This window comes from Gavia stellata, chromosome Z (assembly GCF_030936135.1).
Source record: "Gavia stellata isolate bGavSte3 chromosome Z, bGavSte3.hap2, whole genome shotgun sequence".
Taxonomy (NCBI): Eukaryota; Metazoa; Chordata; class Aves; order Gaviiformes; family Gaviidae; genus Gavia; species Gavia stellata.
Window position 1 is genome coordinate 11425630 of NC_082637.1, and position 26229 is coordinate 11451858.

General features: G+C 58.2%; 3 protein-coding genes across 4 annotated transcripts; all 3 read right to left on the reverse strand.

Moving 5' to 3' along the window:
• On the reverse strand, nt 1–11914 carry PIGO (phosphatidylinositol glycan anchor biosynthesis class O). 2 transcript variants are annotated; one of them, XM_059833935.1, is made up of 11 exons: nt 11422–11914; nt 9905–10048; nt 8626–8749; nt 7477–7636; nt 6828–7001; nt 4341–4859; nt 3287–4298; nt 2564–2767; nt 2052–2254; nt 1204–1274; nt 1–605 (listed from the first exon to the last, which is right to left on the reverse strand). In XM_059833935.1, exons 1-11 carry the CDS (start codon nt 11912–11914, stop codon nt 485–487), a joined length of 3225 nt encoding a protein of 1074 aa, XP_059689918.1. In that variant the 3' UTR covers nt 1–484. The 2 variants fall into 2 exon arrangements, with proteins under 2 accessions (XP_059689918.1, XP_059689917.1); XM_059833934.1 differs by having other exon boundaries at nt 3287–4859.
• Nucleotides 11915–12894: 980 nt separating this feature from the next.
• STOML2 (stomatin like 2) lies at nt 12895–18484 on the reverse strand. The gene is made up of 10 exons (XM_059833852.1): nt 18434–18484; nt 17226–17378; nt 16790–16889; nt 16067–16125; nt 15572–15673; nt 14791–14925; nt 14086–14230; nt 13660–13739; nt 13297–13425; nt 12895–13186 (listed from the first exon to the last, which is right to left on the reverse strand). The coding sequence occupies exons 1-10, from the start codon at nt 18482–18484 to the stop codon at nt 13055–13057; spliced, it is 1086 nt and encodes a 361-aa protein (XP_059689835.1). The 3' UTR covers nt 12895–13054.
• A 1542-nt stretch (nt 18485–20026) lies between these two features.
• On the reverse strand, nt 20027–25516 carry ATOSB (atos homolog B). The gene is made up of 7 exons (XM_009816337.2): nt 24419–25516; nt 22781–22839; nt 22415–22511; nt 21784–21942; nt 21309–21377; nt 20633–20838; nt 20027–20284 (listed from the first exon to the last, which is right to left on the reverse strand). Exons 1-7 carry the CDS (start codon nt 25496–25498, stop codon nt 20131–20133), a joined length of 1824 nt encoding a protein of 607 aa, XP_009814639.2. The 5' UTR covers nt 25499–25516; the 3' UTR covers nt 20027–20130.
• Nucleotides 25517–26229: the final 713 nt, after the last annotated feature.

Sequence of the window (26229 nt, forward strand, 5' to 3'; positions counted from 1 at the left end):
GAAGTGGTGGCTGCAGGACCTTCCCTCTCCTCTCTGCATTCTTTCCCCTCCTCAGCAGGCCCCTTCCCATGAGTCACTGTCTCAGCAGAGGCAAGGTGACACCTTGCTGGCCACTGAAGCCGACCAGCTGCACAGTGGGGACAGTTGTCAGGAAAGTAGCAGCAAGACCCCCGGTTGGTGTTTCTCCAGAGTAGCACTTCAGGACTCTTGCTTCTTGGGCTCCTGCAGCAGAGTCCTCCTGCTGCAACAAACGCCCAACGAGAGCTCTGACCTCCACTGCTGAGAAACACCACCGCGATGAGCAGGGAACAGTTGGCTCAGGTCCTTTTGTGCAGTGCTGAGGCAGGAAGCTGGGGATAATCCCTGACTGCTGTCGGCAGGCACTCGTTGCTGGTGGCTCGTGTATCCCTCCCGGCCCCAGGGAGGCAGGGAGACAACCACAGCCTCGGCCGACGAGCAGGTCAGGTTCCCCACACCTCCGACGCTACCTGAGCTTAAGCTGGCTGAACCATGTGCTGACGGCACAGTCCACACGCATCACCAGGGAGATCCCCAGCAGGAGGCAGATGCTGCTCACCACGAAGCCCAGCGACTCAAAGAGGAACCTGCAGGCACAACAGACGCAGCAAGGAGATCACAGCCAGCATGCCTGCAAAGACAGGCTGCTGCCCTCACTCCCAGCAGACTGATTTTCCTGACAGTGAGAGGCTGGTAGCACCCCAGATCCCAGAACCTGAATTACATTCACTCCCCAGCAGTTGCTGCCTGCGATCTGGAAGCCAAGCACACCTCTGGTTTAGAGGCCGTTCAGGCCAACACCCAGGTGGGATTTTGAATCCCTCAGCGGCCAAGGCCATCCCACACTCCTACTGGCCCAAAGGTTTGCTAGTTTAGCATTTCTGGGTTTACCATTTCTGGTCTGGTATCCCTACCTTTGGCTCTCTGCCCTGAATATTCTTAGCTTCCAGGTGGGCTCTGTGTGTCCTTGGAAATCAAGATAAGGAGAAATTTCTAGGCTCTAGCTCAAGTCCAGCTGCTGAACTTGAAGCAGGAATTAGTTAAGGACAGTCCTACAGACTCTGCTAGGTAAGAAGTCAGAGGACCGATCACAGGGTCTCTTCCAACATTACTGTCTACGAACTATAGTCAAGATGTCAGGGATATGAGCCCTAACCCAGCATCAGGGCAATTCCTGGGACTTACTTTGGGGCAAAGACCTTCCAGACCATGAGATGCCTCCTGAGGATCATCGCTGCACAAACACAGGCCAGAAGCTGTGAGGGAGATCAGGAAAAACAAGTTACAAGTGACTCTGGAGAGACCTGGGCACTAGGTTCACATCTGAAGGTGGTACTAAACTGCACACCCCTGAGAGGCTGGTACAGCGCACACCAGAAATAAGCATTGCAAAGAGGATTCCCTTCCACTGTGTCCTCAAGTCAGGAAACACAAGCAGCTTGGGGTACACACAAGCCCTCCTGGGGCCAGGCTGGGACAGCACAGAGGAGGGCTCACACTATGGCTAACCTGACCTAATATTTCACTGAGAGGGGCACTCCCGCTCTCCTGCTGCAGGGTCTGCCCCCTCCCTTGCACTGTCTCTGGTCTGCCCTCAAAGGAGAATGATTTTAAGGCCTAAACCCCAGAAAGCTATTTGCTTCTTTCACAGGATTAAATTTCTGGTGCTTAGCTCCCTACATCACCACAGCACAGGGTCAGATGAAAACCAGAGCTGGTGCAAAATAGATAGGCGTGGTTAGGAAGAGGGGGAGCAGGATTACAACCCTGTAGTTTCTGAAAAGACATCGCCACTCTGGGCAGATGGGTATGAAAAGCAGCCTACGGCTTCCATGCTGGAGTCCTTCCCAAAGCACAGAGCAAACGGCATGGCTGAGAAGAGGACCTATCCACCTGCAACCAGACATATCACCCCTGGGCCTGTCTGTGCTCTGGTGGACCCTTTTCTCTCATGAGAGTGCTCCACGGTTCTCACAGCAACCCATTTTCCTCTTGGACAGCCTTCTCCACAGCCGTCCTGCCTCTGTCCGTACCTGTGTCCCAAGGACAAAGAGGTACTTCAGCCCCAGCTGCAGCAGAGCGGTGGAGAACTTCTCTGGGGACTCCCGCAGCCTCATCTCCATCCTGTGCTCCTCCACCTCCTGCAGCTCCTCCCGGGGCTCCTTCTTGGGCTTCTTCCTCTGCGAGCTGGGTATCTCACACACAAAGGGCCAAAGCAGGAGCAAAGGGCAGCCAACTACCTCAAGGACAAAGGCACATGAAGTTACTGGAGCCCAGGAGGTGAGGAGCAGTCTAGGCTCTGCCATCATGCCCTGGACGTGCAGGAAGCACATACCCCAGCTCCAGTTTGCTGGTCAGGCACAACTGCATGGAGGCTGCAGGCCACGGGCAGCTCTGTGGCCCCAGAAGGGGACAGCAAGGATGCTGCTGTTCAGCTGGTGCTGGAGCCTTCAACGCCTTGTGCTCAGCCTGCAGGCCTCCAGACAAGGCCAAGCAATGAGCCATGTCTGCTCAGGCTCAACAGCCTGGGAAGAAATTGATTTACCTGCAAAGAGGATATGGGAGGCAAAGGTGTTGGCGCCCACCAGGACAGCGGGCAGGAGGTTCGTGCTGTGGTCGAGGTGGAAGCCCACAAAGGCTGCATTCCAGTGGATGGCCGGAAAGATGGGCTGGTGGCCTGTGGAATAGAAGAACTGGGAAGCGGCAAGGAGCCAGGAGATGACTGCGTACCAGGGCACCGAAAAAGGCTCTGAGAGATAAAAAAATAAAACAGACAGAGATATCAGCATAGAGGAACAAGACATATCCACAGTCAAAACAGCCTATTGACTTTTCTTCCAGGTTCCCCTTCCAGGCTCCCCTTCCAGGCTCTTTCTTTTGAGAGACAGAAACCAGTCAGGCTCCCACCACAGATACAGCGAGGGGCCAGGCATTCCCTCTGCTGCCCACCCTACTACGGGACTCGCAGCAGCAGTGGGGTTCAGCGGCTGCTTGCACCCTGGGGAGAAGGGACGGGTGTAGAGCCCCCTTCCCTGACACAAGGCACTCCTCCTCCTCCCACGTTGCATCCCTGCTGCACGAATCTCTCTTCTATTAGAGGATTTAAGCACCTCTAAAAAAGCTAGGAAGATCCCCCGAGGATCAGGGCACTGCCATTCCCAAAGAGCAGAGCCTGGGCTCTGCCTCTCGCAGTGGAAGTAAGACAAGGTCCCTGAAGATAAGGCCCAGGTCGCACATCCAGAGGATGCTCTGCTGAGCCCTGACTCACCAGCATCTCCAGCAAGGCCTCTGGCACATGTGTGGACATGCAGCAGTACAAAGGCCTCCAGAAAGAGGAGCAGGAAGGCGAGACTCAGCCGCTCACTGTGCAGAAGCATCAAGAGGAAGCCCAGCAGGGTGAGTGCTATGACCAGGGCTGCCGAGTACACGCTGCCCAGTCCGTATGCTGCGACGGTGGCCCTGCAGCTGCCCCGCTCCAGGCGGCTCTTCTGAGACTCCTGCATTCTCTTGTAGATCTGAGGGATGACGTGGAGGAAGTCGACTTCAGAGCTGGGAACCCCCAGGTAGGGAGTGACGATGGATCCTGCTGACTCCCGTGTGTCCTTTGCGAACACCGTCATGGGATTGCACAGCAGGAGCAGCAGCCCCACCGATGCTAGTCCATAGACAGCCCACGGAAAGGCAACAACTGCCACCTGCACCAGCTCCTGCAGCTTGCCAAGAGAGTCATCAGTGCTGGAGGCAACGGCCCAGTAGCAGGCAATGCAGAGGACCACCAGTGGGAAGCCCCAGCGCACAAAGAGCACGAGGGGGTCCGAGCTGTTCAGGTTGCCGTAGTGTCGCAGCCAGCTCCGCACTGCATAGACCAGCCCGGCCAGCAAGGCCACGCACAGGAGGTAGAAGAGGTTCTTGGCCCGTGTGTTTCTCAAGCTGGCAAGGGGGGACAGGAAAACAGAGGGCCGGCACTGAGGGATTTCTTCGCGGCACTGGTGGAAGAAACCGGAGAGGCGCACGCAGATCAGGAGCGTGGCCACGAGGCACAGCAGGTACCAGATCTCTCTCCGGTAAGAAGAAAAGCCAAGGAGCTGCTGCTTCGGGCCTTCTGGCACAGTCAGGCGACCGTCCCAGTGGAGCTTCCCTACTAGCAACATCACCAGCGAGGCCAGCAGGAATGGGGCCACCCGGGCCTCGGCCACCACAAAACTATCGGAGAACATAGCTCCGCAGCGGAAGAGGAGAATGCCCATGGGGAAGGCCAGCCCCAGCCACGCTCGCAGCCTCTGCCTCAGGCCAATGCTGGCTAGGGGTGGCTGACTGCCCACCAAACGGGCTCGCTTGGGATGCCAGCCCCACCAGTGCCAGAAAAAACCCAGCTGAGAAGCTGCAGCTGCCCATGATGACACCAGGAGGAGATCCAGCCCCTCCTGGGTGAACGCACAGGCCAGCCAAAGCACAACAGCCACCACGAGGCCCCAAAGCAGCGGGTAGAGGAGGCAGCTGCGATAGAAAGAGTCCGATGCTGCGGCCAGCTCTGAGGCCACGTAGCAGAGCAAGCAGGAAGCAGCAATAAGGGTGCAGCCGCCCACCATACGTAGGGGATGGAAGCGGGCCCAGGACTGGGTGCACACAGCCCGTGCCTCCTGCAGGTAGAGCTGGAAGCGACCGATGAGGCTTCCCAGCCTGGACTCCAGCTCCGGAGGCACCAGCGTCGCCCCCTGCACCTGGGCCAAGAGCTGAGTGTGCTCCTCCACAGCGCCAGAGAAGAGCTCCTGCAGGCGCTGGAGCTGCTCTGCTGGCAGATCCTGAGCCACCAGCGAGTAGGAGTGCAGGAAGCGGTCCACCTACGGGAGAGGGGACACAGAGTCAGACAGTGGCACTGAGACCACTGGGAACACAATTCACTGCCTCACACAGCCCCTTCAGAATGGCAACAGCCCCAGTCTGCCAACCCCTGCCAGGTCAGACCTGTCCCCAGTCACATCACCAAGGGCTGGTCACCCAAATCTAGGACGTGACCGGCAGGAAACACAATCCCTCTGCCGAAGTGACATCCCTCTCAAGTGACGTATCCATCCCAACAGCCACACTGACTCCTCTCAGTTCTTCACCTGCAGGTGCACCTCTGGTAGCGTTGTGCATCACTAAGGGCTTTTATACAGAGTCTTCGGTAACAATAAGGCAAACGTCCCCCAGAAGTCTGAGTCATTACTAGCTATTAATCTGCACTTTCAAATGGTTTGTCTGAGGACAGACATCAAACTGAAGAGCTTAGAGTAGATCAAATCAAACTGCTCCCTCTTCTTCAATAAAGGCACATTAACCCAGTGTACCATAGGCTAAGGAGAGCTCATTCTGCTTCCCACTTCAAGAGGACAGGAACAGACGCAGCTATGATCCCAACGTTGTAAAAAAAAAGTCTAACAAGGGGATTATCAGGGCAGGGCACCCGTACAAATATCCAGCTGCTCAGCAGCGTAGATCTGCTCAAGCCCTGAAACACACCAATATCTTCACACGCCTTCCAATTGCCTCAGAGCACAGGCAGAATCAGCCTGCCCCTGCCCATGAATGGCAAACATATGCACCAGCTCTCTCCCAGGCCTGCACGACTTCCCTGGTATGCAAAAGCTTCTTCAACACCAATGTGACCGAGCCAGAAATCTCCTCAGACAAATGAGTGCAAATATTTAAACAGGCAGGACTGGATAACACTAAATCCTAACAGATGATGATCGATATTCTCAGTGACTAATAGACAGTAGTAATGTACACTATCATCTTTAAATGACAAAGCACTCTGCTGCTCTATAAACACAGAGCAGAGAGTCTGAACACTTCTGCCTTCCCATCAGCAATCGTATCCTCTCCAGCTCCTCACAGACTTGCACCAGTGGTGTCCAACTGGCACATCATCGGTTGCTTCCACGTAACTGGGCCCAAAACAGGACCTGGTCTGGTTTGGCTTCTTCCTTGAGAACCCCAGGGGTACAGCAGGAAGCCAGCTGGGGGCTGGAGGAGTTATTCTTGTGCTCCTAGCAATCCAGGGGTCCCTCAAAGGCAGGCCAGCACTTTGCTAAGACACATGCCTTGTAAAACGTGCGGCAAATCTGGTTCTGTAGTGTGCCAAGAGCCACAACAGATGGCCTTCACGTCCTCCATAGAGGCTCTGGCTTGCCCTGGCACATGGCCAGATCCATTGCCTGAGCTTCTTTTACGGCTGGTATAGTCACTTTCATTCAAATTTTGTCACTCAGCTGTTGGGGTTCTGTATTTCATTGCACTTGGTGTAAACTGTTCCTTCTCTATCCCACTTTACTGTCACCCGATACACGGTGTATCTTTTATTTAGTTCATTACTGTTTTCCTTCTGTCACTGATCTAGAATAGCTTTTTAGCTAACACTGTTCCTCCTCCAGCATCAAAACATCCATTTGTACTCTTGAATCTCCATTAATGAAACGTGCCCCCAGTCATCTTCAACCTTGAGGAACCAGCCTCCCCAATAGCCAAATCCACCTCTGACCATCTGGGACCAATCCTCATCCCGAAGTGAATGCCACCTTCCTGGCCAGTATTTTCCACATCACAGCACTCACCACCAAGCACTAAACAGGTATGTCTCGTTTCTCGTTCGGGAAAATGGTGCCACCTTTTACTGGAGCAAACACTGCAAGGAGGTAACTCTTCAAAATAAGTTCCCCACGAAGAGAACACCATGTCACCGCTGCACCTCCACCAAATAGGTTTGTACTTAAAAAGCCATTCCTTGTCCTCTCTAGTTCAATGGGGAGGCCTACCATAGGCCATACCTGCTTGGCGTTGATGTGATAGACCGAGAGCTGCTGCAGGGCTGCAGACACAGCGTCGCCGTCCCCGGAGAACAGCTCAGCCATCACCTCCCCGATGTTACTGTAGGGGATGGGAACACCCAGCAGCAGGGCCACAGTGGGCACCAGGTTCACCTGGGGAATGGCCTCAGGCTCCTGGAGAGACAGGGGAAGAATCAGAAATTCGGAAAGAACACAGCAACACGGCTTTTCACTTGGGCTAGAGGATGATGGGGAAGACATCTCTGTTCAGAGCGGAATCTGGGGAAGCCAGGAGTGGGAAAACACAGGGGAAGGCAGAGGCACAGCTCTGCCCTCCCTGAGTGCCCTGCGGAGGGGAGGATGCCTGCTGGGAGCTGCAGGTCCTTGGGTACGGCCCTGGCTGTCTAACACTCACCTGGCCCCACTCAAACACCCCTCACAGCTGGAGGGACCTGAAGACGGGTTCCAAACACTTCAGTCACCTGCATCCTGTGTCAGCCTTTCCACTGTTCTCTCGGGAAGGTGACAGACTCCCCACCACTCTCAATCTAAATCCCCATCGAACCGTTACTCTCTGTAACCCCAGGATGTAGTTTTCACCCTGGATGCCACCTCAGGTATTGACAGCTAAGGATCTGCTTCTTCTCACCTCTGGAGGGCCAGTGCCAAAGAGGGGTGTTTTGCTGTAGACAAACAGTGCTGCATTCACTTCCTTCTCACTGTCGCCACCATGGTCTCCGGTCTCTGTCATGCCGTGGTCTCCAGCCACCAGAAGAAGGGTGTCATTCCCCAGATGATCCACCAAGGACCTGTCACCAGGATAAGGAAGGTCAATTCCTACCTGGACAAGGGCCCAAATAGCCCAGGTGGGAGAGAACACATCCCCACCAAGCCTGCCTGCACCACAGAGGTGAAGCCCACAAAAGAATATGAGCAAAACTAAGTGCTGACACAGAGCTGTAACAACTGAGCCAGGTACCAGGGCAATGCATGCTTTAAAACCAAACTGAAAATTCAGAGCCCTGAGACAGACTGGACTGATCTTGCTTAGGTCCTCAGTGAACAGTGGCTGGTTCCTCAGTGCCTTCAGGGATCTTGACAAAACACAATTCAGAAGAAAGCTTCCCAACAGGAACAAATTTTAGGCTGCTTCTATTTGGGTCTTGCATATTGTATCATGTTGTGCGAGCAATCTCCTACTTCTAGGGAAAAAAGAGGGGATTTGCCTCTGAAGGATGCAGTGGGTATGACACAGTATATACCGTACTTTCAGATGCAGCGGGGCAAGTTATCCACTCCTTCCAGCAGCAGAAATTAAAGCAGTCCATAGAGTCAAAAGTTGCAGCATTTTGGGCTGAGGCACAGATGCATGATGAGGATTTCTGAATCCCATTCTGCCCTCTGACACAAAGCAGTAAATGCAGCATTCCCTAGCCAGGGTTCTCCAACTGCTTCTCAACATTATCCAAACCTCAGTGTTACAATCTCCATTTTAAAGACGGGGAGAGTGAGGCTCAGCTGTACTCCAGCTGCATCATCACCTGGTTGAGAATCAAGGCTCCAAGACCTGAAGACAGCCTTACTTCTGAAACCAAACCTCTCATGAACATGTGTCTACACAAATGCGACTGCCCCATAGCTGGGGTTTCAGCTGCTGCTGGCCAAAGCTGTTCTCCATGTTAACAGGTACAGTAAGCGTCCCCTGTTGCCCTCTGCATCTGTAAATGCATTGGGAAGACCCCACCAGCCTGACTGAAAGAAGAGGCCAGCAGGCAACACCCCCCCCCCCCCCAATCACCTGAGCATCTCATTCATCTGGGTGAGCTTCTTAGCCATTTCGGGATGGTCAGGTCCATGTTTGTGCCCACAGTGGTCCACGCCGAGGAAGTGAGCAATCAGCACATCCCATTCACCACTGTCCACTGCAGAACAAGAGCAGCCTTATCACACACAAGCCTGGGATTCAGCCATGGTCTCTATGCGTGGATCCTCCTGTCAGAGCTTTCTGATTGCCTCTGGAAACTGCCATTTCTTCCCCTCCTGCCAACATGACTCCCAGCTCTCAAGCAGATCGATGCAGGTTTTAACAGAGGCACACCCTTGGTCTGCGGGTGCCTGGGTGCAATGCTGCAGGGAGCTCAATGCCCGGCAAGCACCCCAGTATGCAAGTTTTTTGTTCAGCACCCCTCAGGAGAGGAATGGCCCAACGTAACCCAAGTCACCTTGAAATACTCTTAACTCAAATTGCCATAAACAGAGCTAAAGCATGGGGATGCTCAGGAAAAGACCCCAGAACTCCAGTCCTTCCCTGGAGATATTTCAGGTCGGACTCACCAACGTGCCCCTCTGCATCCCACCCGGGACACAGGCCCAGCACACCAATGCTGCTCCTACCTAGAAAGTTATCCCAGCCTCTCCCCTCTGCTTCAAGGTCTTGCACATGAAAACCAACATATTTGGAGTTAAATGATGAACTGCAGCTCTCCCTCAAGGCACAAGGACTTCCCTGTGAAAGGCCACTGCACCTTTGATTTACTTAAGACTTATACACTGATAAAGCAAAGAGCGTTCCCCTCGGTCCCAGGACCTCAGGGAGGAGTCTGAAATCACCTAAAATTCACAAATCCATCTCACACTTCACCTTATTCCCATGACTAGGAGCCACCGATGCTCTGCTGAGAGCAGTACTGTGCCCCAGCCTCCCAGCAGGTAGCCGCACTGTTGTGTATTTGCCAGAGTACCGTGTGCCTGCCCAGGCAGCCACGAGTCAAAGTTAAGCTGATCCTCCTGCTCCATCCTGGCAGTGTATTTCTAGGACAGATGTAGAAGTCTAACCTCATCCCATCAAGCTGCACTGTCTCCCAAAGGGAGGAAAGGTATTTACAGAAACAGTTTACGGGCCCCAAAAGCTGGCTTATCTGTGGAAATCCATCTAGAGCACTGTAATCCCCAGGCAGCAGTGTGTGACTGCCCAGTGCCACTCCGTAACAGAAAAACAGTCTTCAGTCCTACCCCAAGCTTGCAGAAGGAGCCCCATGTTACATAAAGGGTTACCCAGGCCCTGAAGAGCTGCTTACCAGTCGGATAGAGATGCTGCAGGATCCCATCATCCACAGTGTGAAGATCCTTCACGTTAAAAGAAGGGAAGAAATAGGAGCGGAAAAACTTCTTTGGGAAGAGTCCTTCCCAAGTGTCATCACCCATGAAGACCACTCTCCTTCCTGAGGCAGCAAGAAGGGAATTAATGAGAGCAGGGAGCCCACCCGAGTCATGCTGTTACCCGCACTAGTGCAAAGAGCCTGGGCAGATCCAGGTCAGGGTCTAGAGCACTGGCCCCTCTCCAGCACACACTCAGAAGTGACCTAAAATTAAAATGAACATGTGGCTGCAAATGAGTTTGAACACAGGGAGTGACCAGCCCTGTTTCTAAGTGTACAAGCGGCCTCCACACCAAATCCACCTGCACAACCTCACAAATTATTGTTGACCTCTGACACATCACTCTAGCAGAAAGACCGGTGGGTTGAAGAGTCCGGGAAGCAGGCAGGTACCCACCCGTGCTACCGCAGCACTTAGGAGGAAGGTGCAGGGCAAAGCTGCCAAACCCTTGCCCAAGGCCCGCGACCCCACTGTAAAACACAAGGCAGTAGATTGCTGCTGACATGGGTCGAGTAGAAGCTGTGAGTGCTGGGCTCCGGCTTTAAACACAACAGTGCTGGGTTTTCACATACAGCAAAGAGAAGGCAAAAGCACTGACTCTTCTCACTGCCCTTGCCCTGCTTGCCCTGCCTGCCACCAGCCAGCCCTCCGTGTTTCCGCAGAGCCTCTCCAGCCTGGGAGCGGGAACCGTTTCCTTCGAGGCTGCTGCTCTGGCGCAGAGTCTACCAGCATTTTTCACCTCGGTTGATTTACTGCGTTTACCCACCTTGCTCGCACACAGCGGGAGCAGACAACCTGGTCATGTTACCTCTTCCCAGGCACTGCTATTTTGCCTCTCTGAGCCCTGGAAGGAAATCTCTCCGGCTAACACAAGACTGCGTCCTGTCCCCTTCTATCATCCCACCCAAACAAGCCCTTTACAGCTGCACTAAGCGCATCGCAGCAGCACCAAATTGTACAGAAAATGTGATGAGGTTGCTGCCTAACAGCTGCAGGCAGCTGGCCAGGCATGCTGCCTGGGTGACACCCCCACACCTGGCACCAGCTCCTCCCTCACCGTGAGTCTCACCTAAAGGCAAACACAACATGACTGATTGCCCTTGGCTTCATACGGCCATGCCTGGTGGTGACCTTGTGACAGTCACCATCAGTACAGCCACTTTCACCTGCTTTCTCACAGTCTTTGAAGATGATGAAGGCGATGAAGCCATGGTCCCAGCTACTTATTCCCAGTATAAGTTGGAGAAACGCTGCCTGCATGACAGCTCTGCCAGAGACAACTGTCATCTGAGTAGAGCAAAAGAACTAGCTGACAGGGTGGAGCTGTTTTAAGCAGTCCCCTTCCCAGGGAGAGAGGAATAAAGGTCCCGTGTGAGCCCTGACCAGTGGTTTGCACATGCCCTGCCCCAGTGGGACACCGCCCTCGCCCACCTACCGTTCTGCACCAGCTGTGCCAGCAGGTTGTCCTCCTGGATCGCGTAGGTGGCAAAGTTGCTGCCCACATCGATGAAAGTGGGCAGCGAGCCGGTGGTGAGGCCCTTGATGCGCTGCATGGTGGCGGTGGGGGGATCGGCTCGGAAGCGGTAGAGGCGGGCATGGCGGGGCTGGGAGGTTGCGAGGTGGTGCAGGAAGCTCAGCTTGTTCTCATAGGGCAGCGGGCTGGCCTTGGCTGGGTTAAAGTGGGCAAACTCGAAACGGAGAGCATCGATGATGACAAGCACGGCCTTGGAAAAGCGCTGGGGTGCCCAACAGGAGCCCGGTGGGAGGCTCTGCCTCTCCCAGAGTGGCGGCACGAGCGGGTCTGAGCAGGAACTGCTGCTGGCAAGCTCAATCCGGGTGAGCAGGAAGCCGCTCATGAAGAGCCCGATACCAGCAAAAAAGAGAAAGCAGACCCAGGCCAAGAAGAGCAGCACTGGCCACCGCTGCATCCTAGGGGGAAGGACAGCCAGGCTCAGCGACCTGCGGCTCCTACCCCGGCCAGGTACCACCCCCCGCCAGCACTCACCCCTGCGCCCCAACACCCGCCTGTCCCCCCATACTCCCCAGCCCCCCAGCCCCTGCCCTCTCTTGACTTTACCCGCTCGCAGCCCCTGCCCTGGTAACCCCCCTGCACACAGCACCTCCTCGTACCCCCACCGCGCCGCACCCCGGGCCCCCTCCGACCGCCCAGCCCCTCCCTGGCACCCCCGGCCACCAGGCAGCACCCCGGGCCGCGGCCTTACACCCGAGCCGCCCGTGCCCCCCCCCGCCTGCCCACCCAGCACCTCGGCTTCCCTCACAGCCCCTCACCCCCGCGGCCCCCAGCCTCCTCACGCCCCCCGCGCCCCTCAGCACGCCCGTCCCGCCCCCCCCAGCCCCTCTCGGCCGCCCCGACCCACTGTAGCCCCTCCCGGCCCCGCCGCTCCCCCCCCCCCGGCCGACCTGCGGCCGCCGCGGCCCGGCGCCAGCCGCTCCCCCGGAAGCGCCACGCGTGGCGTCGGCGGCCCAAGAGCGGCGGCGCTGGGAGCGGCGGGGAGAGATAGCTCCCCCTGGCGGCCGGGAGCCGCCAGGCGGCCTTGGGCTGGGGGGGACCCCAAGAACCTCCAGCTCGACCGAGGCTTTGCTTTAATCAACTAATTAATTACTCCCCAGAGGCGTTCCCCTCACTACGGTGCGCGCTGAGGAGCATGCTATGGAGAAACCACCCTCACACACCACAGGGGCAGCGACGGGGAGAGTGAGGGGATGATGACAGGAACTCACAGCCCAGGAGAGGGGTCCCCCCTGAAGGAGAGGGGTCCCCCACTCCTCTTGCGCATCACTGTGTCTGTGGGAGCTCCTGGCGGGAGCCTGCTTCGGAGGGATGGCCCCCACCTCGGGAGCAGGCAACGGGGTCACTGGTGGGGCTCCCACGCACCAGTGGACGTGCTGCAGCAGCACCGGCACCATTTATTACATGATTTAAATCCAAATACAAAATAAGGACCATGGGAAGGAGAAGAGCGTCTGACCGGGGCGGGGGGCAGCAGGACAGGACTCCCGGCAGGCCGGAAAGCCCCAGGCGAGGGTGCGGGATCCTTCCGGCCCCGCTAGCTGGAGCTGGCCTCTTCTGCCTTAAGCACCTCCGGGGGGGAAGGCTGGGGGTCCTCGCGGGCTGGGGGCATTTCATCCTGGGTCTTCACAGCTTGCGGCTTGGTCAGCGTGGTGTAGATGCCCAGGGCCTGGAGGGAACGAGAGAGCCATGGAGGAGGAGAGGAGAGGGCCAGGCCCCGCAGGGCTGCCACCTTCACCTCTCCTGGGCAAGAAACGGAGTCCCTCTGACCACACTGACCTGCGCGACCATGTTGGTGACATCGCCGGCGTTGGCGGGCAGCAGGAGGGTGTTGGAGTCTTTGGCGAGCTTGGAGAAGGCGCTCACGTACTGCTCTGCCACAGAGAGAGAGGCAGCAGCGCTGCCGTGCTGGGGAGAGAGGAGTGAGGCTCAGCAGCCAGCCACACACCAAGGGCCCCTCCGTGCCACTGTACCCCACCCGCCCCACCTGGTCACGGCCCCCAAAATGGCAAAACTCCTCGCTTGCTGCTCCTGAAGATGCCAGGGAATGTCCACGGGAAAGCCAGGTGTCCCCCGGCTGTCGTTTCACCTCCCCCAGTGCCAGCGCCAAAGCGGTGGCTGCCCCAAGGAGCTGTCGCTCACCTGCTGTGCCAGAGCAGCTGCCAGGAGCTGGATAGCCTCCGCCTTGGCCCTGGCCTTGACCAGCATGGCGTTGGCTTCTCCTGCAACGAACCACAGCAGAATACGCGTTAGAACTGCAACAAAGCGCTTACAAGGAGCAAATCAGGAGAGTTTCAAGGAGCAAATCAAGATGATTTCATGCACGCGAAGCCCCCTCTTCCCAACAGCAGCATGGCGATACTCCTGCCACACACCTCCTGCTGCCCCAGGCTGCGGTGCAGCAACACAAGCTGGAACTCAGCCCAAGGGCCCCAGCAGGGAAGGATCAGCATGTCTGAGGAAGCCTGGCCTGCAAACAGTGATGCAGTCTCTCCCCAGGAGCACCACCCCTCAGTGCAGAGGGCTATGGATCCCCCAGGCCCCACATGTTCTATCCCAAGGCACTACCAGCAGCTTTGTTGATTTGTTCGGCCTTCTCAGCTTCTGACGCCAGGATCTGGGCCTGTTTCTGCCCCTCAGCCACGTTGATAGCCGATTCCCGCGTCCCCTCTGACTCCAGCACTGTCGCCCGCTTCCGTCGCTCTGCCTCCACCTGCAAACACAGGTCAGATGCCAGCCTGCCACGACCACGCTGCGGAAATCCCAGCCGTGGGGCAAGCGCAGCGAGGACACGCTCCTACGTCCTGCTCCTGCTTGGGCAAGCATGGCTCAGTGGAGGATGAGAACACAGCTACAAAACACTGCCTGATCCCTGGTGAGGGCTGGTTCTGCTTCTCAGGCTGCACAGCCTTCCACAGCCCCGTCTGCACCTAACCGGGCAGCCACTTCCGCCTCTTCCCCTTCCAGCCTGGAGATCTGGTGCCCGGCTTTTCTCAAGGGGAGACCTTCAGCTCTGGGATTTGCTGTCTACAGAGCTCAGTGGGGATTTTAAAGGGAGCTGGCAGGGCTTGCATGTACCAGGCAGGGGCCACCACCACCGAAATAAGGACAGGAATTATTTATTCAGCAGCTGTATGTTTGCAGCCAAAGTGCCAACGGGCTTCCCTCACTGCAGGAGGAGCCAGTGCTGCCAGCTCCGGACAGATAACAATGGCGCAACATGGAAGGGGAGACTTCCCTCTTATTCCAGACCACCCTCCCAGAGAATCAAACCTGCATCTGCATGGATTCCTTCACACGTGGGGGTACGTGTATGTCTTTGATCTCGTAGCGCAGGCATCGGATGCCCCAGCAGTCCGAGGCCTGGTTGATGGCATCCACAATGTTGGCGTTGAGGGACTCCCGCTCCTGGGAGGCACAAAAGAAACAGCAGAGAACAAAGAGGTGCTTAGCATGAGACAGGGGTCAGGAGGGAAACAGGCAGCCCACCTCATGGGCCAAGATCAGCCAGAAAAACCCATCTCCACAGGCATAAGGCAGGGTCAAGTGCTTCCCACATCTTTTGAAGGGGTCACCGTCTCCTAGGGAGGGCAGTGCCCCAAACTGAAATTGCTGGGATACAAACATCTGGCATACATCTGGATACAAACATCGTCCAGGAATGCCGACAGCTCCTGTTTCTGCCCAGCAAACGCAGCACGAGGGTTACAGCCCTCCATGAACCGCGTCAGGCAGGACATTCATCACCAGGCCTGAGCAAAAAGTCACAGACTCCAGAAACACACAGCTGGACCAGCTGGGTCTGGGCGCACGCCACCCATCACCCTTTCCAACTAACCCAGAGCAGGGTAAAAAAATAGCTCCTGTTTAAAAAAAAAAAAAAAAAGCGAAACAAGACCCATCTCCAAGGATTTGTTAGTAGGTCAACTGAAACAGAAGCCAAAAGCCCTCTAAACAAAGGGCATTTTGCTGTTAAGCATATCAGCCTGGCTGTGCAGACTGCCCAGGGTTTCGAGAGATGCTGGCAGCTCCATGATCCACCTCCCCAGCTCACCCGGAAGACTCTGTCAAGGGAGAGTTTGCCAAGTTCAGATCTCATGGTGGTCTGGGCCAGCTGGGTCACTGCATACTCAGGATCTTCCACCCCATAGCTGGCCTGCAGAGCAGAAGCAAAAAACAGAGTCAATGGCAGTGCAGAGAGGGACCTCAAAAGAGGCGGGGGGGCAAACACAGAGACAAGAAACCCACTGCAGACACCCCCGCCAAAGAAAAGTGGAGCACAGAGTTGTGATCTGCCTTCCCCTCCTCCCCCTATTCCCTGGGGAGGGATCAGGGCACTCAGCCCACCCGCCTTGCAGGGTGCAGCAAGACAGGCCGAGGCTGAAGCTCACATTGTGGGGAGAAGGGAGCCGGCAGAGCCAGGCGAGCGGTGCCCGAGGGGCTGCCAAGGCGGCCAGCTGAGCAGCACAGCACATGCAGACCGTGCTGGGAGCAGCCACGGGGCTGCAAGTTTGACTCAGGCTGAGTGCGGGTGCAGCAGGGACGGTACCTTGTAGGGGTCCATGACCCGCAGGTAGAGCACACCGTCAATCTGCAGGGTGACGTTATCTGCCAGGAGAGAACATCACATCCTGTTTACTGAAGCAGCAAAGTCAAACATGGCAACCCCCTCTCCCCTGACAGAACTAGCAGAGCTGGGCAGGATCATCCCTTTCCTTCCTGGTGTCAACAGTGTGCCAAGGAAGAGGGACTGGCTGAAACAGATCTCCTATCTAAAAGACTTTGTAAAAAGGACCTTGGCGTTCCCTAGCAAACACTGTATTTTGACGTTTCAATACACAAGAAATCTCAGGTTTCCAGATGAAAACATTTCATACTGTAGTTATCTTTGTAAATAAAGGCTTAAAGGGATAAAACAAAAACCCAAAAAGCTTAATACTAGAATTGTAACAGAGCTGTCCATTAACCTGATCTGAAATCTTTTTTACAGAAACACAAGAGATTTTTTTGTGGTTCAACACAGGAACACATCTGAAAAATGGGTTCCTGCCCACGTGCAACCCCGCAAGAAGGGGCAGCCGCAACCCCGAGAGGGCAGATGGGACCTCCTGGGGTTCTACCGCTCAGAGCACCAGGAGCATAGCCAAGCCCATGTCCCCATGGACAGGGCTGAGTGCAGGAGCCTGGGATATTTCCACTCCTCCCACGCTGTCCCTTGCTCACCCCAGACGCAGCAGAAGGAAAGGAGCAGGACGCAGAAGCTGTTCCTCACCTAGGGTGACAGCTGACTGCTCTGGGACGTTAATGACGATTTCTTTGAGACTCTGCACATAACGAATCCGATCCAGCAGAGGGATGAGGAAGTTCAAACCCTGGGAAAAGGGCAGAATTAGATGGCTGAGCCCTCTAATCTGGGGTTTTCCCCACAGAGTGCTCAGCCAGACTAGAGAGAGCTGTGCAAACAAAGCCCAAGTACGCTACATGCTGCAGATGTTGCAGGCAGAGCAAACATGCTTTACACATGGTGGGAATTTAGGTTTCTTTGTGCTTTTAACACCCCACCAAGGGAAACTGGTCTACAGACCGTCAAAAGGATTGCAATCTGCAAGAAGCAGCACACAACCCCCTGCATCCTCGCACAAAGGACGCGCCTCGCTACAGCTTTAGGAACCTGCTGAACCCAGAAGGGGAGAAAAGCGTCTCCTTACAGGCTCAAGGATTCGGTGGAACTTGCCCATCCTCTCCACCACCCAAGCCTCCTGCTGAGGCACAAAGAGCACCCCGATGTTCACAGGCAGGCCGGAGTTCAAGCGGTGCGGTGCTGGGGCCAGCCATGCTGAACGCTTCACCTGCTGGGAGCGCTGGAGAAAGGGAAAGGAATGGGACTGAGACCTGCTGCTGGCACCTCAGAGCCTAGCACCATCCCTGACTCTCCCATCTGGGATTGCTGCTTGCAGCCCCAATACACCAAGGTGGGAAACAGCTCTGATGCCCCTAACAAGCTGATGCTGTGAGGGGACACGGGCTGTCCCCAAAGGGATGAGACCTGGGCCCCAGGGCCACCGAGAGTGTCAGGGCTTTCCCCGCAGGTGTAGGGGGGCCTATCCCCGTGCTGGAGCTTTCTCCATGTCTCCCCTTCCCTCACATCTCCACTGCAGGGGAAAGCCTCCCTGACACTGTAACAGGAAGGAAGGTGTGTGTGGGGGTCTCCTGCCCCACTCAGCCTCCTGTAACCTGGTCAGACCCGTTCCTCCCACCTGTCACTCCCAAGCCACCCCCCTTCAACAGCCTGTCTCTCCCCAGCTCTAGCCGGCTCCTGGGCCCTCCCCAAGGACCTGTTTCCCCCGGAGCACTCCCTCACCCTCCTCCCCACAGCCCCTCACTCCCACAGTTCTCCTCACCACCTCCCACGCCCAGCTTCCTCCAGCCTCCTCACTAACTGCCCCCACATCACAACCCACCTCTCAGGCCTCCACAGCCCCCCACGTGCTTTTCTCTTACAACCCTTTCCCTCCCAGCTCCCTCCAGCCCCACTCGCCCCAAACCCGGCCCCGTCAGTTCACATCACCGCTTCCCACAGCCGGCTTCCCCCGGTCCCTCAGTACCTCCCCTCCACTAACACCCCCCAGCCCCCTCAGTCCCCCCACACCCATTTGCCCCCAGACCTCTTCTGCACCCCCTCCGCACACCAATGCCCCTGTCCCTGCCCAGCTGCCCCCAGCCGAGCCCCCACGACCCCAGCCCTTTCCCAGATCCCCGACACCAGCATCCTCTGCCCCCCTCCCCTCCACCCGGCCCCCCCAAGACCCCCCAGGCCCGATCCCCCCCGGTCTCCTCAGCACCCCCTCCCCCGGGCACCCTCCAGCGTGGCCCCCGAGGCCTCACCACTACTCCCCGAGGCCTCCCCCAGCCCCACCTGCAGCAGACTGAGCCCGGGCCCGGCCCGGAGCCCCGCCCGTGCCAGCATCGCTCCACCACCACCCGCCCCGCTCGGCGCTGCCGCCGCTGCCGCTCCCCCGCCGACCCGGAAGGCCTCCCGCGAGGCCCCGCCCCTTCCGGGTGCGCGCCCGGGGCGGCCCGTCCCGCCGCGGCGGCCGCTGCCCCCGGTTCCGCCCGCCCCCGGGAGCTGCAGAGTCCGGACTCGATTTCCAAACGGGCGTTTATTAAATTAGAAACAAACACGAAAAGTACCGGTACAGCCTCCCCGTCCCCGCTGGGCCACGGCGAGCGGGACCCGGGGCAACCCCCGTGTCCCGGGGGGGGGGGGGAGAACCCCGGGACGCGGTGCTGGGGGAGAGGGAAGACCCCGGTGTCGCGGGGGACCCCGGGAGCCGGCGCGGTGCGGCGGGGGGGACCGAGGTGCCGTGGGGGGAGCAGGGCCCCGTCCCCCAGCCCAGCCCAGCAGGGCCGGGGCCTCTCGGCCCCCCCGGGTAGGGGAGAGCAGGACCTCGCCCACCCCCGCGGCCCTGGCCCATCCCCGCACCCCAGGTCGGCCCGCCGGGGATGCGGGGGGAGCAACGCGGACACGGGGTGGGCTTTGGTTAAAACGATGGCCAGCCCAGGCAGCCGCCGGCGCCGGGGTCGTGCCCACCGCGGGGAGGGGGGCAGGCACACCTAGGCTGGCCTACGATGGTGTGGGGACCTGTCCCTTGCTCCCTTCCCCTCGGGGAGAGGGGCTGGGGCTCCCCGCAGCCTGAGCTGGGACCAGCAGAGACCCCAAGTCACGGGGTGATGCAGACAGGGTACAAGCAAGCTTGCTTTGTCCTTGTCCCCTGCCCCTCTCATCCCTCTGACCCACCCTGGTCTTGGCCCACAGCTGCCGAGGCTGCAGCAGGGACAGGCACTGCTCCAAACCCCTTCCCAAAGGTCCAGCCCGACTCCCTTTTGATGTTCTCTGCTGCTTCCCCTCTCCCCAGGGACTGGTGCCCAGCAAGTCTCGGCCTCTCCCAAGGCTTTTAACACAGCCCTGGCCCGGGAGCTGCACCCTGAGCGAGAGATGGGGCACTGTGACCGAGAGGTGAGTGAGTGACCCTCTATCCCACAGCCCGAGGTGTCCCCATCCCCCATCACCCTTGCAGTCCCCACAGCCCTGCCCCAACCTAGGCAGCCCCACACTGCCAAGGGCCTGATCCAGCACCGACAGGGTGGGAGGAAGAACAGCACTGCACCTCCCATCCTTTGCACAAGCCTCCTCTGCGCTCCCAGCAACAATAAATACTAATAAATACAAACTCTTCCGCCTTTTCTGCTCCCAACCCTGGGACCCGTGTGGGCAGCCACACCCAGAGCCCCCCCCCAACTCTTCACACCCCCCCGCCCCCCCGCCACCACCAGCTCCAGCCAAGTCTCCAAGCTGGGACCAGGGCTGGCAGAAGGCTTGGGCATGTCCCTGGAGCACCAGGGCTGCTCCCCAGCCCCTGCCCCTCCTGGTGAAGCCCCCGTGGTGATCCCAGCCCTGCTGCAGGGCACAGGCACAGCCTCGATGCTGGTCAGGAGGACGAGAGCGCGCGAGGGGCAATACTTCAAGGTGGTGCTTGCTTGCTGGCCCTTTACTCATCTCTCCCCAAAGTGCTGGGCTGGAAGCTCCCTGTTGGCCCTGTGGGATGGAGAAGGTCAGGGCCAGGGCGAGTAGCAAGGGTTTCTTGGCATCTCCGTGAAGGATTTCAGTTCATAGGGGATCCCCGAGTCAACCTCGATCGACTTGCGGGAGAAAAGCAGCCGGATGTCATCGTGAAGGTAGATCTTCCCCGACTTGGAGCTGTGAAACCTGAGTGGAGACAAGAACAGGGCAGAGGGACCTCAGGCTCCCAGGCAAGGGAAGGACAGCCTCGGTGGGGGGCATGATTCCCTCACCTACTTGACCCCTGGTCAAGGTAGCCACACTCCAGCCACACGCCTTCAGAGGGACAAGAGAACACTGCCCTGGGCAGGATGGCAGCTCCAACCTCCCCAAAAGAGCAGCTGGTCCCTCCTCCTCCCCAGGGCCAGGGGGTCAGGCTGCCATCTCCCCACGCTGGCCTGCAGGCTTGGGGACACATGGGAGAGGAGCCCAGGGGTGACCCTGGGGCAGGCGTCCATCCCTCCCAGCGTCCATCCCTCCCATCCATCTCTCTACCTTAGGTGCATCAGGTAGCAGAGGACCCTGCGAGGTGGGCCGGAGCCTGATGGGTCACTGGGGCCCACGGTGGCCCCTTCCTCCTCCCCCACGGGCACCAGGAAGATGCGATGGCGTAGGAAAGTCATGTGGTTGGCTGGCATGTCCTGGAAGTCGTACGTCACCAAGAACATCTTCACCACAGTCTTGTTGGGGTTAAATAAGGTCTGGGGGCAGAGCGGTCACGGGTGAGACTGGGAAAGGCACAGGAATGGATCCATAGGGCAGGGCTGGGGCATCTGGGAGCAGCATCAGTGGGCCCAAGGGTCAAGAAAGCCCCACAGCAGCCCCAGAGGGCTTAGTCTGAAGCCCACAGGTCAGTCCTTTCCACCCAGCTCCACTTACGTGCTCCATCCCATCCTCACTGCACATACATGCTCTCCTGCCAAGACCCCACCCCTCCCCACCAACCTCTTCCTCCCCTGCATTTCCCATCGCCTTGTCTCCCTGCCAGCACCCTGGGGACCCTGTGCTCCCCTCTGCTGTGCTGGCTTGGTGGCCATGTACCTCCGCACATGCTTTCTGGCTGCTGCCCTGCCAAACAACGTAATGGAGCATATCCACCCTGGGGGGCAACCGGAGCCTACCAGGTCCTCTCCCCATGGTACTGACGGAGGCCAGGGGACAGATGACTCACCACTTGGATGGTTCCAGCTTTGGGGACACTGTAACCCTTCTTTCCCAAGGCCTCCAAGTCAATCACTCCCTGGGGCAAAAGAAACAGCACATGAGAGAGCGAAAGCCCGCAGAGAGCCCAGCTGGGGCCCAGAGCCCCCTCGGCAGGAACGACTGGCACAAGGCAGCATGAAGACACCCAGCTCAGTCCCTCTCCAGACTGGGGGACGAATAAGCAGTGACATAGAGGTGACGGCAAAGCAACAGTCATGAGACAGCTGGGCAGCAGCCTGCCTGTTTATATGCTTGCAAGGTTTCCCTCTTCTTTCCCTCTTTCTTTTTTGGGTTAAAACCTGCTCCTGGCACAGCTAGCTGTCTCCTCAGATAGGTGGTTGCTCCAGCCACACTCTCTGGAAAGAGACAGCCCCAGGATGCAGTGCCTGGGTACAGTCCCCACTCACCTCCCCCACGGACCCAGCCCTCCCTCATCCGCGTACCAGGAAAGGCGAGGGCGCGTTATGTTCGGAGATGTCGAAATAGGTGACGTCAACGGGCAGGGTAGCGTGCTGGGGGCAGTAGGAGCCGCTGGCACCAATCTCTGCCGTGAACCCCTCAATCCTCCCTGACGGTGCAAAGCGCCCTTTCAGGATGGACTCCTGAGAGAGGACGGAAGTGTTAGGGACCTTCAAACACCAGTCTGGCCTCTCACCTCGAAGCTGCGGGTGAGATCAACCCCATCTCCACCGCAACCACATGCCTGCTTGTCCTTGTGTGTCTCCCGGCTTTCTGGAGACCACCTGTGACAGGCCGTCTGCTTGCTCCAAAACAGACCCATCCTGAATTGGTGGGCTAAAACCAGCCATTTAACACAGATAAGCAGTGAGAGCGCCTCAGCTCGGCCCTGCAGCAGCCATCTCAGCATGGTCCAGGGTCCTAGCGTATCACCCAGGGACCTGCTGGCTGAGACATCCTGTTTGTGGCTGGTGACTGTGTGACATGGCCACGGCATACCAGGCCAGCCAAGCCCCATGCCGGGGATCCTGTCAGGTTCAGCCTCTCACATCCATCACCAGCCCAGCCTTGAGCCCCAAGGACCCACCTCCCTCCGTGGCAGATGGGCACCATTACCTCAAAGTTGCCCAGCAGAGCATGGCTGATGGTGGTGGTGGCCCAGGGTGCTGTGGAGGACCTCGTACCCCTCCGGAGGCTGCTCCGGAGATGTCGCCTTTGAGAGAGGAGAGAAGATTGGTGTCGGATTGGAGAGCATGCAGCCCTGAGCTACCCTCTCGAGGTCCCCCTGTCCCTTTCTTTGGTGGAAGTTGAACCCAGTTTCCAGGGGCAGAAGAAACCTCCCTCCACCCCACAGCCTGGGATCTTCTGGAGAGGAGACACCTGGGGCAGGGAGGGGACCCAACTTGACCCTCCCACAGGGCTGCAGGGTGCTGGGCACCCCGAGCCCCGACATCCATCCCGTGGGGCTGCTAGGACACTCACGATTTGAGGCGCAGCCCGCTTTTCAGCCTCCTCCCGACCGCAGTGCAATCCGCAGACCTCTGGAGGGGACACGATATAGAGAACCATGTTAGGGCAGCAACCGGGGACTGCATACCCCCAGGAGGTGCTATCGCCCCTTGCCCTCCCCCACAAGGGTCCCAGCAGATTGGAGAGGCTCCCATCCATGGGGAGCCATCAGCGGCCTCTGCAGGGACAGCTAGCAGGGCAGTGTGAGGGCTGTGGAGTCTGGTGGAGATGTGGGGCTGCCCAAACCCCAAAATGGTTCTGCTGGCGATGAGGGTGTTGGTACCCAAGCCAAGGGTGCAGCACACAGCTCCCATCTTGCAAAGCACATCTCAGGACCAGCCCCAGGGACAAGACACCCACAGACGGAGCCATGCACCAACACCCCCTTGCACCTTCCAAGGAAGAGTAACACGTACGATGAAGCTCCCCGACCAGCCTGGGAAAAGTCCCGTCCCCTGGTGATTCATGCAAAGTCTTCAGTAGTGCTGTTGGGCAGAGTGGCATGCTGCCTGCCCCTGCCCACAGCCAGGCTCCTACAGCTGTAGGATGGGTGGTTATAGCCAGGGCCACACTGCAGCCTCCTTTTAAAGATGTCACCTTTTCAGGGGTTTTCCCTTCTGGAAGCCACACAAAGAGCAGCACAACACAAAGGGATGATGGAGCTGGCTGGCATGACCGGACGGGAAAACCCAGGGAAGCTGCTGGAGGGCTTCACTCTGCAAGGGCAGGGCTGGGGGCAGCCAGGCTGGGGGACAGTCACCAAAAAGGGCACATGGGCAGGGATGGAGCTGTGCCCCACAGACAGTGTGTCCTGGCTCCGAGCAGCAAAAAGCCAGGGCAGCTCTGCCGTCAGTCCCTGCAGGTCCCTGCACCATGGGATGCCCCAGGGAAAGAGGAATGTGCCAGCTCTGGCATGAGCCTGTTGCAGTCTCAGCTGGCAGAACATGGTGAAGGCAGGGAGCTGGCCAGGAGGGGTTAGTAAGCAGGGAGAAATCACAGACAGCTTCTGAGCTGCCAGGGTGGTTGCAAACCTCTGGGGTCTGCCTCATTTCTGAGTTTGTTGCACCCTGGGGACATGCCACAGGCACTCCAGAATTGCAGAAAAGCCAGTGGCATCTCTGCACACAGCACTGGAGCTCCCACTCCCTGACACCAAACCATTGCCCTGATGGATATCACGGCTAGGGACTCAAGCCATCCCATCCCTCTGCCTTCCTCCTCATCAGGCAGGCAGAAGACAGACAGTCTCCCAAGCCTGCCAGTAAGTCTGGCTTAACATGAAGTTGTCAGATACTGCGTGTGGCCCCACGCCACATGTCCAACTCTCACTGTCACAGGCAGGTCATGTCGTGTCCGAGCAAGGCTCTCCAGGCTAAAGAGCTGGTTGCAAGTAGAGGATCCAGTGACTAAAAGGTGTCAAGAGTCGGTGACAGCCTATAGACCATGTGTCCTGGGGCTGGCTGTCAGCCACTGTCCTGCTCACACCGGTGCTGTGGCACTGGGACAGGACAGGATGCTGTGCCACGATGGGCCTCATCGCCCACAAGGACAGACCTGAGCTGTGGGTGTCCCCGGGCCATGCCCTGCCTCCCCTACACGAGCGATGCTCACCTTGGCTGTGGGAAGCAGGTGATTCCAGAACGGGGCCGCCTTGGCATCAGTGCTGCGGCAGGCCGTGGGCACTGGATGGCATGGCAGGACCCTCTTCTTCCTTGCCGGCGGGGACAGGCTCTCATCCTCAGAGCAGGAGTCGGCCACAACCTCACCAGCAGGCAGCAGCTTCCTTTTGGCCGGGCAGCTGCTGCTGCCGAGCTGGCTGCTCCCACAGGGTGTCTTCTCCAGAGAGCTCAGGTTGCTGGGCTCGGGGCTGAGCGCTGTCTGTGGAGCTAGGGGCTCCTTGCACCCGTTGGCCACCACTGGCCATTCCTCTTCTCCACTAGCCCTGCTGCTGTGAGCTGGGCTGCTCCCTGGCTTCTCTCTCTTCCCACTAGAGTCCAACTGGGCTGTTTGTGCAATATTGTGCAAATCACGGTGAAGTAAGTTGTGGCCACTTGCCTGCTCCCCATTCTCCCCGTAGTCTGTGGGCTGATTCCCCGATGAGACAGGGCAACCGTCTCTCATGTGCAAAGTACTGCAAGCAATGTGCTGGGCCCAGGAGGAGGAGGAGACATCCTGCGACCTGTCCTCTCTGCTGGCCTTGGGGCTGTGGCTAGGGCCGCCTTCACACCGGTGCTCCACCACCCGCAGCCCGCTGTGGGAGAAGTGCTGAGCAGAGCCGCACAGGGATAGCTCCTCCACCAGTAGACCATCCTCAAAGGTATCATCATCATCCAGGGAGGCCTGCCCAAGGCCTCCGTCGTGCTTGCAGTCCACCCCACCACCACCCCAGTGAGTTCGTTTGGGATCTCGCCCCCCCTCCGGAGTTCGCTGCTCGGGATAACCCCTCTTGACAGCTGGCCAGCTGCCTGCCCGCTGCTCCGTGCTCTCAGAGGAGCTGGAGAGATGCGAGAAGATGGAGACCTGGTAAACCTTCTGGCGCTTGATCTCTGTCTCGTTGTAGCCCATGAGGATGCCATGGTGGGTGCAGCGCTGCGAGGAAGGCTCCAAGGGCGCCTCTCCACTGGGCCGGGACAGGCTGGGGTCCGTGCCGTGCTCCGGGGGCAGGGACGTCTCCGTGTGGATATGCCGCATGGAGCCTTACTTGCCTAGACCGCGAGCGGAGCCAGAGTCAGAACAGCCCATGCAGCAGCAGGAGGGGGACCATGAAGTTCCACAGGTTAAGGTGCAAGGGCAGGGGTTGGGAACTGGACCCCTCCTCGCTTAGGTTGTCTGGGTGAGCCCTCTGCTACGGGGTGCACTGCAGCACAGCATCTGGAAAGAGAGAGCAGGAGGATGGAGATCAGCCCGAGATCCCTGTCCTCATCCAGGCTATTAGCTGCAGCTCCCCATACAGCCCCACTCAAACCTCCCTCTCCGGGGACGGGAAGAGGAACCAGGCTGGTGTTGCTCTCTGGAGAACGCTGTGGCATCACCCACCTGCAGGATCAGCACTTCCTTCCCGGCCTGGGCGCAGAGAGGAGTCTCCAGCCGGGCTGCAGGCTACTGGGGACAAGTCTGGACAAGTGGGGAAAAGGGGGCCTGCCCTCTGCCAGGGACTTGATGTGCTTGCACTGTTCTGGAGCGCAGGAGTCAGGCAGGTCAGACCAGTCCCAGGGGCTCAGGCCTGCAATCACCCCTTTGGGCAACAGCAACGAGATCTCCCAGCGCTCGCCAAGACCTGCCGCAGCCGCATGCGCTGAATGAGGCAGGGCTGGTGCCCTACGCTGCCAGCCCCATGGCAGGGACATAAACCTGGCTGGGCAGCCTGGCGAATTCCCTAACATCACAGCTCTGCCAGCTTGGACCAGAGACCTCCACCACCT

What these genes read in the sequence shown, in the direction of transcription:
- STOML2 (XM_059833852.1), bottom strand. Translation starts at nt 18,484, where the DNA reads ATGCTGGCACGGGCGGGGCTCCGGGCCGGGCCCGGGCTCAGTCTGCTG. An exon ending in ACAAATCAACAAAGCTGCTG is followed by an intron (nt 13,740 to 14,085) that starts GTAGTGCCTTGG and finishes GGTTCGTTGCAG; the next exon opens with GAGAAGCCAACGCCATGCTG. An exon ending in TCACCAACATGGTCGCGCAG is followed by an intron (nt 13,187 to 13,296) that starts GTCAGTGTGGTC and finishes CGTTCCCTCCAG; the next exon opens with GCCCTGGGCATCTACACCAC.
- ATOSB (XM_009816337.2), bottom strand. Translation starts at nt 25,498, where the DNA reads ATGCGGCATATCCACACGGAGACGTCCCTGCCCCCGGAGCACGGCACG. An exon ending in ACCTGCTTCCCACAGCCAAG is followed by an intron (nt 22,840 to 24,418) that starts GTGAGCATCGCT and finishes TGTCCCCTCCAG; the next exon opens with AGGTCTGCGGATTGCACTGC. An exon ending in TGCTACCTGATGCACCTAAG is followed by an intron (nt 20,285 to 20,632) that starts GTAGAGAGATGG and finishes GTCTCCACTCAG; the next exon opens with GTTTCACAGCTCCAAGTCGG.
- PIGO (XM_059833934.1), bottom strand. Translation starts at nt 11,914, where the DNA reads ATGCAGCGGTGGCCAGTGCTGCTCTTCTTGGCCTGGGTCTGCTTTCTC. An exon ending in TTGGCACTGGCCCTCCAGAG is followed by an intron (nt 7,002 to 7,476) that starts GTGAGAAGAAGC and finishes CTGTCTCTCCAG; the next exon opens with GAGCCTGAGGCCATTCCCCA. An exon ending in CTCCCATATCCTCTTTGCAG is followed by an intron (nt 2,255 to 2,563) that starts GTAAATCAATTT and finishes TCCTTGAGGTAG; the next exon opens with TTGGCTGCCCTTTGCTCCTG.